Source organism: Phyllobates terribilis, unplaced genomic scaffold, assembly GCF_046119375.1.
Source record: "Phyllobates terribilis strain yellow unplaced genomic scaffold, ASM4611937v1 Scaffold_9__5_contigs__length_417890890, whole genome shotgun sequence".
NCBI classification, from domain to species: domain Eukaryota; kingdom Metazoa; phylum Chordata; class Amphibia; order Anura; family Dendrobatidae; genus Phyllobates; species Phyllobates terribilis.
The window spans coordinates 228604941-228618658 of record NW_027362769.1 but is presented as its reverse complement, the minus strand read 5'-3'; the positions used below and the strand labels follow the sequence as shown (position 1 = coordinate 228618658).

The following is a 13718-nucleotide window of genomic DNA, read 5'->3' as shown; positions in this document are numbered from 1 at the left end:
GCACAACACAACTGATGGTCCCAACCCCATTTATAAGGCAAGAAATCCCACTTATTAAACCTGACAGGGCACACCTGTGAAGTGAAAACCATTTCCGGTGACTACCTCTTGAAGCTCATCAAGAGAATGCCAAGAGTGTGCAAAGCAGTCATCAAAACAAAAGGTGGCTACTTTGAAGAACCTAGAATATAGGACATATTTTCAGTTGTTTCACACTTTTTTGTTAAGTATATAATTCCACATTTGTTAATTCATAGTTTTGATGCCTTCAGTGTGAATGTACAATTTTCATAGTCATGAAAATACAGAAAAATCTTTAAATGAGAAGGTGTGTCCAAACTTTTGGTCTGTACTGCATATACCATTCCTGCAAGTTTGCATAAATGTTTATCTAAGAGGGGACTTGTGATAGTAATACCCTTAGGAGTGTATTGTATGGTAGCCTAGATAGCACTAACACATCTGTCCCCATCAAATTCATAGCAGCATTTTCACTAGAAATATATTTTGCAAGCATATCTTGGCTATCCAGTAATTTTCGTTTCATCCACTTAGTCAGGGGAACTTCAGTCACCGGTCCTTCCACCCCATACACTCCACAATATCGTTAGTAATCATGTCTGGCTTTATCAAGTCCTGTGGACCACAGTCTGGGCTGCCCCAGGGTCAATAAAAAATTGTGCCTCCTCCCCCTCTCCCGCATTGTTATGGTCGTACTCACTGGTGGACACAGACAGAAGAGGGCCCCTGTGAAAGAACAGCATATGGGCCCTCTTCATCATAATGCACAATTCCACATTTTGGAGGTAGAAATGTACCACCTTACCTCTTGGACCCCTGGGCTGCACCAATGATATGTCCCGCCCTGATCAGTATTGATAAAGCTCCTCCATGGACTTATGTTACATACACAGACAGAGAACTTTCAGCAGAACTTTCCATGTTTTAGCTTGAACCCAGCAAATTCCTGGGCCACCTGCCAGGAGTGCCAACAGCCAGGACACACGGAGGAGGAGACTGAGGCAGCCTGCGTCTGAGGAAACATGTAATAAGATGTAGAGGGAAGTAAGGGGTTATCACAGCACATTTAAAAAGAAACTCAGGAGTAAAGAAGAGCTCATAGACATAGGAGAACGTCAGAGAGAAACATCAAGCTGGTGCTTCATCCATGGAACTTGAAATCTTCCTTGTGGTTTTCCTGTGTAGCTGTGAGTAATATTAGACTTTTTTATTTTATATATTTACGCTATCGGTCCTACTATGCTAATTACACTCTGATCAGAGTTTGATCCGATTTTCTCAGATGAGACGATATAAAAAAAAAATTCTCCATCTACTCTATTCTGTCAGTCTGCAAAAATCAGACCGCACTCCTATGTCATCTGAGTGAGGTCCGATTTTTTTTCTTTTATTTTTATTTTCCCACAGCCTTACTGACTTGCATAGCTGAGTGCAATCCGAAAATCGGCTGCAAATTGTTCATGCTGCAATTTTTTTTCCTCGGACAGACTGAGAAAAAATCAGACTTGTGCACGATCTCCATTGAATAACATTGGTCCAAGAGTAATCCGATGTTTTGTCAGATTGCACTTGGGCCGAGCCCTTAGGCTATGTGCACACTGAGTATTTTGTGTGCAGAAATTTCTGCATCTCTTGGCAGGAAATGGTAACCTCAAAAACGTTGCATTTCTACGGTGTTTTTTTTCAGTGCATTCAATGGGTGAAAAACACCGGCAAAAACGCACACAGATTTTTCTCTGCACCAAATCTGCAAGTCAAAAATACTCAATGTGCATGACCCTTCAGGTTTCTCATTCACTTTGCTGGCATCAGGTTTTGCTAGCAAATCTGCATGGCAAAAACGCACCAAATCTGCAATGTGTGCACACAGCCTAGGGTTCATGATTTCAGAAGCTTCAACAAACGACAAGTTATTTTATCAAACGTTATGTAATAAGAACGTTTCCAACTAGATCTGTATTGTTCTTCATGGGTTTATATAGTTACATTGTTTTAAATCTCTACAGGAAAATAGTTTTGGGACTGACAATCAGTCATGCAAACTCCTCACACAATTTGAGATTATAGTTATAGTTATATTGTATGTATGTATGTGTGTGTGTGTGTGTGTGTGTATATATATATATATATATATATATCAGTGCTTCTTCTACAAATGGACAACTATATGCCAGTGTTTTGCACCTACCTAGCCCAATTCCAGAGCCAACTCTTACTGCCACCCGCTGCATTGCCGCTTGCAGTTTTATGCGACACAGCCCCCCCGGATAGAGAGTAAGGCACCATATTAGTTGCAGCATTTTGACTGTATAGTGCTTAGTTTGGAGAGGTTTCTTTCAGGATCCGCATCAATGAAGTGACTTTCACTTTGTATTTTTCACCCAGTGTTTTTTTTTTTTTTTAAATGTATACATAATTGAAAAAGCACATGAACAGCAAAATGGACTTCCCATAAAAATGAATCTGAAGAATTTTGCATGAGTTTTTGAAGTGGCTTTTGAGGATATGCTTGAAGAGGATCCACTGTAAAAAAAAAAAAAAAAAAAAAAAAAAAAAAAAAAAAAAAAAAAAAAATCCTTAAAAAAACTTTGTATGCATATAGCTTTAAAGGTAGCTGCAAAGGGGAAGGTATACACAGTTCTCCACAGTGTGGACAGGGAAGAAAGTATCTACAGTCTCAGGAAGGGCAGAGAGAACAGGCTGCTGAAAAGGAGAGAAGCAAATGAAAAGGAAATAAGTACAAGATATTGCAAGATATCAAAAGCTGTGTTGATATTTGTTAATGAAGACAATAGTACCCTTGATAAATGCAGACCTCACATCCAGCCTACAAGGCTATGTTCACACAGTGCGTTTTTTGTAGTTTTTTTTTGAGCAGACAAAATCTACTCTTTTTGCGGCATTTGTTTGGTTTTGGGTGCGGATTACTTGTGTGATTTGTCTCCAGTACATGTGTCACAACGTTAGTTTTATTCAGCAAAAATGCTGCAAAAAAGCTTCATGTGTTTTTGCAGCATTTTGCACGTTCTCATTACTTTTTATGGGTAAAAAAAAATGCTGCAGAAATGATGGAAGAACTGACATGCTGCAGATTTCCAATTCAGTCAGGAAAAAAAAAGTGTGTGAATGAGATTTCTAAAATCTCATAGCTTTTGCTGGTACTGTAAAAAACAGCTTTTAATTTGCATGAAAAAAAAGCAGCAAAAACATAATGTGTGAACATAGCCTAATACTAGGAGAGACATTCCCACAATAGAAAAATCTGAAACTATACACAATATACAAACTGTGCATCAGGGTATCTGGAAATGAAATTAGAAATGACGATTGCAGACAGAAACTTATTAATTAGAGTGTAACAGTTAACATATGTAAAAATAATTTTTACCATGTAAAAGGTGTCTATGGCCTTTAACATTATAGATGGGTAGGTACAATTACATTTCCATAATTCTTATAGAAACACTGGATATATTTTGCATACACCGCACCATGACATGAATATGTACATGCACAACACTTACTGGTCCTCTGCAGTCTATTGTATCCACATTATGACTGTTCCCATAGGTTGGTATCACCTGCACATTTCCTAAAATGGGAGCGCTATGTGAATAAACTCCCTTTTTTGCTAAGGGTAGCACAAGCAATACCAGAGGAAGGGAATATGTAACATTTCTCAGTTCCATTTCCAATTACTCTTCAGATGTCTGAATTCCTTAAGCTCTACCTTGCTCCCACTATCACTGTCCCTATATTCTATGCATCAAATATATTTACGTTAAAAACACACGCAAATGAGCAACATGTTTATGCCTAAATTTTTGACTCATACGTTATGTCCATCTATGTATCCATACATTTATTATTTTTTTCAAGCCCGTTGGTTTAGACAGGACTACCCCCTGGATTTTTGCACCTCTGTCCGGAGGTGCAGATTGTGTCTAGAGAACTAAACCTTTTCTTGTCAACAAAATTTATTAAAAATGTATGCATTAGAAATATTGAAATAAATGATGGAGAATAAAAGTATATGTCTTTTATTTTTGGAGGGGCCAGAAAATTATGGTCAACTACTCTTTTCTCTATATCTAGAAAAATTGAACACAACTCAGTCCGGGATTAGAACAAAGGATCTTCTATGGGTTGTATCTGGCGTTGCAGCTCCATTCTCATTCCATGCAAAGAAGTGGTGCTGTTTAAAGAAAATTAGCAGAGCCTCCTTTTTCTTATCATGGTCAACCTGTGTTACACTTTTATAAAATACATTTTTTGCAATTGAACATTGATGAACGAAAGGGACCTGCAGTGCTGTCCAGTTTGGCAGTATGGGTGTGTGTGCTGTCCAACTGGAGTTATCAGCTCCCTGCTCCAGCAAATTGGAGAGCACCACACCCTACTTAACCTTCCAGATCACTGCTGGACACTGCCATATATAGCTTTCTGTACCTCTGCTTTAGTCCTGTCTGTTCAACTCCTGTGTAGCATCATTGTTTCCTTTTATTTGACCTTGGCTTGTTTTATTCACTATTCTTATGTCTTCTGAATTTGTACTTTTCCTGCCCTCTTTGTTCTGAAATGACTACCTGACCACTCCTGCCAGCCTGCTCCACCGTACAGCAGCTTATTCCATGATGACCCCAACCCCGGGGCCCCTTTTTAAGTCCAGAACCCTGTACCAGGGTTAAAGGGTGAAGGCCAGGGCAGCCCCTGGAATCTGGTAAGCATAGTGGCTTGCGCTAAGCAAGCCTGTCTGTGGTTGCCAATTTAGAATTGCCACGTGCCCACTGACAGAGCTATATTACAACCACATGGTACTTTTCAAATGAGTTACTTACATGCAGAACTTATAGTTGTTTCTTATATTAAAGGTTATTTAAAAACCACGCTAAATGATCTGTGTCTTTTACTATATAGAAAGATGACAGGTGCACTTAGAGTTAAGTTCCCTAGCAGGTGGGATGTGGGCATTGCCAATTTAGCACATAGTTGCTGCCAGAGCTTACAGCACATTAGGAAACCACACAGGAAAACATGGCTGGTATACCATTCATTACTGAAAGGGATCTGGAGGTTTGTTATGGAAGAAACTACAATAACTCCATCTTTTTTTTTTCTTTTTGGATAATTTATAACTTTGATTTCCACTGGAGGCCACTCATGGAATGAAACGGAAGCAATTGCCCAAATTAAACTGCTATAAAAGACACACAAGATGCAGCCACGTGCTGCTCTGATGCTTTATACTAAAGTTTGCAACCACATCTTTGGCTAAACTATCTTATGGGACCTTTCTAGCTGCAGGTGCATTATAATAGTGTTGTGAGTTACCAACATCCAAGATCAAAATCAAGATTATCCCTATATAAAAAGGACCATATTACTACAGGAAAATGGGGACAAAATAGGCGGCTGGACCCACATTTTAGCACCAGTTTTGCCACTCTGGTCCAAAGACCCTGGTGTTTTATTTCCCCTCTGCATTTTTTCCAAGACTATATTAATGAAGTTCCGGTGGAAAGGCGATTCCTGGATAGGGTCTTGCCAAATAATACAAATTACAATGGGATTAACCAGAGCAAGGCCCCTATAGCAGCCGCAGGACCTCCTCTATGGCATGGTCACCTCTGCCATTGTAGAAGCAGAGGGCTGTCAGGATGTTATTGCATCCTCAGAAGTGTGTAACGAGCGTACACTGGCTCCAAAAAAATAAACCAAACTATAGGAACAGTTCAAAGTGTCTTTTTTCCCAGTCATCTAATATGGAGGCACTTGCACTTTTAGCATTGCACAAGAACAGAACTTTTCCAAAAATAAACAGTGTCTCTGTTCTCTCTACACCTTTCGGGGTGTGCCTGATCACACGTCTCCTCTGGACATTATACAGGCAGTCACTTACCTTTAGTTCCAGTGAGACTTACACGGTTTTGTGACTGCTCACCAAAACAGACACTCTATCTTTGCGCTCCATGCCCTCACAGTGCCCACTTGCACAACCAAGCAGTCTTCTCCTGACACACATTCCAACCCTCACCCTCAAGGTGCCAACTTATAAAACCAATGGTCTGGATTTTAAATTGCACCTCCATGCTCTCATCCCTGCAGTGGCATTCTCCTCGCTCGAAGTACGATCCTTCCCTGGGCTACAGTATCTCCCCTCGGCTTTTGTATGTCACCGCTACTTTAGGTGGCACACACTCCCACCGTCTCTTGGCTCTGCTCTCTACAGCTACGCCAGGCAGCATGTATTGCCTTGCCTAACTGCAACCTCCTCTCACGCGGACACTATCAGGGTGGTCTCTTTATGGGGGCCAGTCATCTATGCCGGGACAGTCACAGAGGTAATATCCCATCTGCACTGCAACTTGGTGGAACACAGTTCAAAATGTTTCCATCTGCTACGAATACTCAGCAACATAGCTCCTGCTCACTACACAGGCCCTCTGCAACTTACACCGAATGGAGGGAATTTATAAAAATAAGAACGATGCTCCTTTTAGTATTAGAGGTGCACGGATAGGGTCCCAATCCTTATAATACGACAAATGGAATCCGACACTCATTCAAAGATTTTTTTTATTATTTGAATCAAAGAGTAGTGTATAGAATGTGTACCGAATGAAGGGAAGCCAGACCCTAAATAATTGTTTTCTGTCTCTTACACACTGTGTGATCTTCCTCCTTCAGTCTTCTGGACAACATACCTTAACTCCTAAGCTGCTGCATCATTAGCATGACTCTAACAGGTGCAAGTAATAATAATAATAATAATAATAATTTTTATTTATATAGCGGCAACATATTCCGCAGCACTTGACAATTAAGCGGGGACATGTATAGACAATAAATTCAATACAAGGTAAGACCGCTTAAACAGTTACATTAGGAGTGAGGTCCCAGCTTGCAACTTACAATCTACAAGGAAATAGGGGGACACATAGAAAATGCATTGCTGCTGATGAGCAGACAATTAAAACATAGAAAAGTGCACTGAACATTAGTCCATGTGAGGACTGGATACACACAAATCTCTTAGGTCATCTTTCTCTGCAGTTCTGCGGCCAGGTAATAAAGTACAATGATTACATATCTATATATATAATCGTCTAATTCTGTCTGTTTGTCTGTAACGGAAATCCCACATCGCTGATTGGTCGCGACAGCCATCCGCGACCGCGCACAGGCAGCACGTGACCCCCGGCTGCAGCCGGCTCTTGCTTCCGCTTACGTCACGACAATTTGCGGCTGCAGCCAGGGGTCTCCTGTTCCACGTTCTACGGTTAGTGACGAGTTGTGGGTGGGGTTATCCCCCATCGCGTCACACCCAGCATCCACCGCACGCTCTCTCAATGAATAAATAAACTACATACATATTCTAGAATACCCGATGCGTTAGAATCGGGCCACCATCTAGTAGGAACATAAAATGCAAAAGAATAATGGAAAATCATAGTCAACATGCCCATCATAATAGTCTAAATGATAAGAGGGTGGCCCCCTTGTTCACTCTTTTAAAATAATTAGACTCCTAGCGATTTCATATGATTTAAAATTATTCCGGGCACAGATCTGCTGCCATGGTATTATCAGGGGCCCTTTATTATGAAAACCTAAGTAATGTTCCAAAATGATATAGTCATCCAGTGTCCCAGTAGTGACAGTGCTCAATATAGTCACACAGCGTGTAATAGCACAAAGTGCACAATATACACTTTTACCATTTACCAATAGTGGAGTTCCCCTGAAACTAGAAGGAGAGAAAAATAACGCTTTCTGAGAGTTGTATAATTAAAAATGGTAAAACCAATGATAAGGCATTTTCTAACCTGATGAAGTTGTGCACATTAGGCACAAGTCCAAGAGTAGAGATGAGCGTTGCTCTACTCGAACTGTTCGCCAATCTCAAATTCGAGCTGTTTTGGGCGGTGTTCGAGCCGGTCGGCGAACACGAACAATTTGATAAAAATTCGGCTGTTCGAGGTTATGTTCGATAACTGTTCGTGCACCAAAATCATAACTGGATTTTTTCTCAGTAATGATGAAAATTAATGTTAATACGCAGTTTGAGTGTACAGCGGGGCGGGGGGAGGGGCAGGGGATGGATCTCTGCAGGAACAATGAAGATCTCCATTTTTTTTTCTCTTTCCCGCATTTGCAGTGGGGAGGTGCAATCTGTCAGCCTATCAGCAGCGCACACACGGAGCGAAGTGCTTTTTTTTTCACACAAGCAAGGGCATGTGTGATTGGCAGTGTATGTCACATGTCCTTGCCCTATAAGACCAAGCCATTTTCCCCGTCGCCACCATTTTCTCACTGCTGCAGCTGCGTGTTAGACGGCACCGCTGTTGCTGTGTGCGCTATACCTTGTTAATTTCAAGCCAATTTTCGCACAAATATACAGATAGCTTGGGAGTAGGGAATAGTTGTGATTGCAGTCCTTTTAAGGACTAGGTTACAGCATTTCCTACGACTTTTATCAGGCAGGTCTGTGCTCTTAAATAGATAGATTGTGGGAGTAAAGACTAATTGTAATTGGAGTCCTTTTCAGGACTAGGTTACATCAGTTCCTATCAGTTTTTGCCAGGCAGGTCTGTGCCAGTGCTGTGCAAGTTTTTTTCACAGCATTTGGCTGAATCTAGCAAAGCTAATCCTTTTTGGCCTATTGCAGAGTGTGTTAGTCAGTGGAGTAGCCTATCTGTGTTGCAAGATATACCACCTGTGTATAGAATACCAATTTTTTTACTGCACCTAGTGAAGTAAAATCTTTTGGGCATAGCATCATTCTATTAGTCCATCTATACTGACCTCCATCAGGTTGCAAACTGAATATAATTTTTTTCTGCATCTAGCTCTGAAAAAATATTTGGGCTTCTAGCAGTGTGTGGGACTTGGTCTATTAGTCCATCTATACTGACCTCCATCAGGTTGCAAATTAAAAATAATTTTTTTCTGCATCTAGCTCTGAAAAAATATTTGGGCTTCTAGCAGTGTGTGGGACTTGGTCTATTAGTCCATCTATACTGACCTCCATCAGGTTGCAAATTAAAAATAATTTTTTTCTTCATTTAGCTCTGAAAAAATATTTGGGCTTCTAGCAGCGTGTGGGACTTGTTCTATTAGTCCATCTATACTGACCTCCAACAGGTTGCAAATTAAAAATAATTTTTTTCTGCATCTAGCTCTGAAAAAATATTTGGGCTTCTAGCAGTGTGTGGGACTTGGTCTATTAGTCCATCTATACTGACCTCCATCAGGTTGCAAATTGAATAAAAAAATTTTCTGCATCTAGCTCTGAAAAAATATTTGGGCTTCTAGCGGTGTGTGGGACTTGGTCTATTAGTCCATCTATACTGACCTCCATCAGGTTGCAAATTAAAAATAATTTTTTTCTTCATTTAGCTCTGAAAAAATATTTGGGCTTCTAGCAGTGTGTGGGACTTGGTCTATTAGTCCATCTATACTGACCTCCATCAGGTTGCAAATTAAAAATAATTTTTTTCTGCATCTAGCTCTGAAAAAATATTTGGGCTTCTAGCAGTGTGTGGGACTTGGTCTATTAGTCCATCTATACTGACCTCCATCAGGTTGCAAATTGAATAAAAAAATTTTCTGCATCTAGCTCTGAAAAAATATTTGGGCTTCTAGCGGTGTGTGGGACTTGGTCTATTAGTCCATCTATACTGACCTCCATCAGGTTGCAAATTAAAAATAATTTTTTTCTGCATCTAACCCAGCCAATAGTTTTGGCCTAATACCACAGTTTGGCCACTCAGCTCTGCTCGGTTACCATCCATTGTTTTTTTGTGCAAACAACTCCAGAGTTGTGAATTAGTTAACCACCAAAATGAGTGGAAAAAGGCCTGCTGCTGGTGGAAAGGGGAATAGGCGTGTTGGGAAGGGGAAAAAAGGTTGTGTCCGTGGGGTAGGTGCAGAAGAAAGACCATCTTCCAGCCAAACTAAAATGTCTACTTCTTTTAGCGGACAATGTGATAAGATCCCTTTCTTACGGCCACGCCAATCGCTACAAATTCCAGATGAGGCACAAAAACAGCAGGTGCTTCAACGGATATCAAGTGCTCCTTTAAGTGGGCTCTCCTCCACATCAACTTCAACATCACAAATACTCCAGTCCTCAAAGGTGTCACCCAAATCGCACTTGCTTCCTCACAGCTCCCAAATCTCCAGCTGCCCGTCTGAGTATGAGGTAGAACAGATGGTTGAGTCTGCAGAGCTGTTTACTCATACTATAGCCTGGGAATCAGAGGTCGACTCCAGCGCTTCTGTGAATCCAGACGAGGAAATGATCTGCACTGATGCCCAGAATCTTTATGAGTCGGATCCAGGACCAGACGCAGAAGGTTCTGACCATAATGTAGACCCTCATTCCCAAACTGTAACTCCTGTTGGTGGAGACAATGAGGAAGACGATGATAAGACTCAAATACCTGATTGGAGCGACAACTTTAGTTTTTTGTCAGGGCAGGAACAGGTTGGCTCTGAGGACGACGGGTGTGATAACGCACAGGGTGATGATGATGAGGTCGGAGATCCCACTTACTGTCAACCCACAGTCAGCCAAGAGATGAGGTCAGCAGAGGAGGTGGAGGAAGATGCTAGTGACGACGAGGTCAGGTTGCGCCTTCCTGGACAGAGACGTAGTACTGGAAGCACGTCAACAACTGCATCCTCAAACACAACTCTGCCTCTCACCACAAGTCGTGGTGGCTCTTCAGGTCGCATGGGTGCTAAGCCTTGCATAGCCTGGGCATTTTTTCAGATCGATAAAGATGACCCAACTCGTGTTATCTGTAACATTTGTCAGCAAAAGCTAAGTAGAGGCCAAAAAATACATAGTTTGAGTACTTCATGCATGAACCGGCACATGGACATGAAGCATAAGTTGCAGTGGGAAGCTCAGTGTGCTACAATGCGGTCTAGCCGGCCGGGCCAACCACCGTCTGCCATATCTTGTGCATCCGCGGCCTCTTCATCCTCTGTGACTGGGGGGACAGCAGTCACACCTGTTTTGGGGCGCAGACCTGCCACCTCTTTACCCGCAACAGCCAGCGTGATTGGCAGGTCATCATTTTCTTTGGAGGTGGTAACACCAGCTGGTCTTGAGCGCTGTCCGACATCGATAGCACCACCTTTGGATCAAGGCAACCTAACATGTCCGCCTGCATCTTCCTCACAGACCGGCAGTTTGCCGGGGACACCCTTATCAACCCCGTCTAAGCACAATAGCCAGCCCTCGGTCCCTCAGATGTGGACAAGTAAAAGACCATTTCCTCCTAGCCATGAGAAAGCTAAGAGGTTGAATTTCACCATCTGCAAGCTCTTGGCTACAGAAATGCTGCCTTTCCGCCTGGTGGACACAGAGGATTTTCGAGACCTTATGTCCGTCGCAGTGCCCCAGTACCAGATGCCCAGTCGGCACTACTTCTCAAAGAAAGGTGTGCCTGCGCTCCACCAGCATGTCGCACACAACATCACCGCTTCTTTGAGAAACTCTGTGTGTGACAGGGTGCATTTCACCACAGACACTTGGACGAGTAGGCATGGACAGGGGCGTTACATGTCGCTGACTGGGCACTGGGTAACTATGGTGACAGCAGGACAAGGGGCTGCTGTCCAAGTCTTGCCGTCCCCACGAGTTGTGCGTCAATCCTCTTTATGTCATTTTTCCTCCACTGCTTCTGCCTCCTCAACCTCCTCTCGGTCTTCCACCTGCACCCAAAGCCTGTCTGGTCATGCCACAAGCTTTCTAACTGCGCAGAAGGGATCCTGCACACCTCCTTACTATGCTGGCAGTAGGGCTCAACGTCATCAGGCGGTTTTTACATTGAAATGTCTGGGAAATGTGAGTCACACAGCTGAGGAGTTGTGGTCAGCTCTGGAGAACCAATTTCATGAATGGTTGTCTCCACTGGACCTGAAACCAGGGAAGGCCGTGTGCGACAATGCTGCAAACCTGGGTGCGGCCCTTCGCCGGGGCAATGTCACACACGTGCCTTGTATGGCTCACGTGTTGAACCTGGTTGTCCAGCAATTTTTAGCCCACTATCCCAGACTAGATGGCCTTCTGCAGAGGGCACGGTCGCTGTGTGCTCACTTCCGCCGTTCGCATCCCGCAGCTCAGCGACTTACATCTCTACAGAAGTCGTTGGGCCTGCCACTTCACCGGCTAAAATGCGATGTGCCTACCCGGTGGAATTCAACTCTGCACATGTTGCAGCGACTGTGGCAGCACCGACAAGCCCTGGTGCAATACGTTCTGACGTATAGCCTGGGCCAACGAGATTCAGAGGTGGGGCAAATCACGCTGGAGGAGTGGTCTCAGATCAGGGACCTATGCACCCTTCTGCACAGTTTTGAAATGGCGACGAAGATGTTTAGTGCTGACGATGCCATTATCAGCATGACTATTCCGGTGATTTACATGCTGGAGCACATGTTAAACAGAATTCGGAGTCAGGTGGTGGCACAAGAGGAGGTGGAGGAAGTAGAGGAGGAGGAGTTGTATGCGGAAGGGCTAACATCTGCAAGGTCCAGACGGTCGGCAGCACCAAGGCGGCAGGCATGTGAGGGTGGGGGAGATGGTTTTACCAGGGCGCATGGTAGCAGCCAAACTAGTGAGGAAGGTGCAGGAGCCCAGGAAGAAGTGGAGGACGAACTGATGGAAGACTCATCAGATGAGGGAGACCTTGATCACATTTCTGTTGTGCGAGGTTGGGGGGAGAGGACAGAGGAAGGAAGCATGATTGCTACCTCGCCACCAACACAACAGGGACTTGGTGCTCCTGGATGCGCAACACACATGAGTGCCTTCTTGCTGCACTACCTGCAACATGACCCTCGAATTGTGAGAATTAGAAATAATCCTGACTACTGGGTTGCCACACTGTTAGATCCCCGGTACAAAAGTAAATTTGCAGAAATTATTCCTGCCATAGAAAGGGATGCACGCATGCAGGAGTATCAGCAGAGACTGTTGCAGAATCTTACATGTGCTTTTCCACAAAATACCAGTGGTGCACGTAGTGAATCTCACAGTTCCAACTTGCCAACCGTGGGACCGTCAAGTGTTCAGCACTCAAACCATAACAGAACCACAGTATCTGCTGGTAACATCAATTTTGCGCAATCATTTCACCACTTTTTTAGCCCATCCTTTGCAAGGCCACAGGAGACAAGAAGTCTGACACATAGTCAACGCCTAGAGACGATGGTACAGGAGTATCTCCAAGTAAACATTGAAGCCACGACTGTGTCACTGGACCCTTGCTCTTTTTGGGCTTCCAATCTGGATAAATGGCCGGAGCTAGCCACTTACGCCTTGGAGATCTTGTCATGCCCCGCAGCCAGCGTTCTGTCTGAACGTGTGTTCAGCGCTGCTGGTGGTGTGCTGACAGATAAGCGCACGCGGCTCTCCACTGATAATGTAGACAGACTCACGTTCATAAAGATGAACAAATCATGGATCCGAAACGACTTTTCTACCCCTGTGTCATCCTGGGGAGAGTAAAAGCTTGATGATTGGTTAAAATCACCCTACCAACCGTTTTAAGCTTTCAAATTACTAATCATGTTTATCTGTATCTTGACTGGAAAATAATTTGGGCTTTGTAGCAGTGTGCAGCACTGATCCTATTAGGCCATCTATAATAAGCTTCACCAGATTTAAAATTAAAAATAAT

The 13718-nt window shown here is 43.2% G+C and overlaps 1 protein-coding gene across 1 annotated transcript in view; it reads left to right on the top strand.

Annotated features, from left to right (window-relative positions):
- Positions 1 to 891: 891 nt before the first annotated feature.
- Positions 892 to 13718, top strand: part of PLA2G10 (phospholipase A2 group X) — a 43088-nt gene continuing 30261 nt past the window's right edge. Inside the window, exon 1 of the mRNA XM_073647714.1 lies at positions 892 to 1208. Coding sequence (XP_073503815.1) covers positions 1169 to 1208 — 40 coding nt within the window. The 5' untranslated portion in view covers positions 892 to 1168. The remainder of the gene's footprint in view (positions 1209 to 13718) is intronic.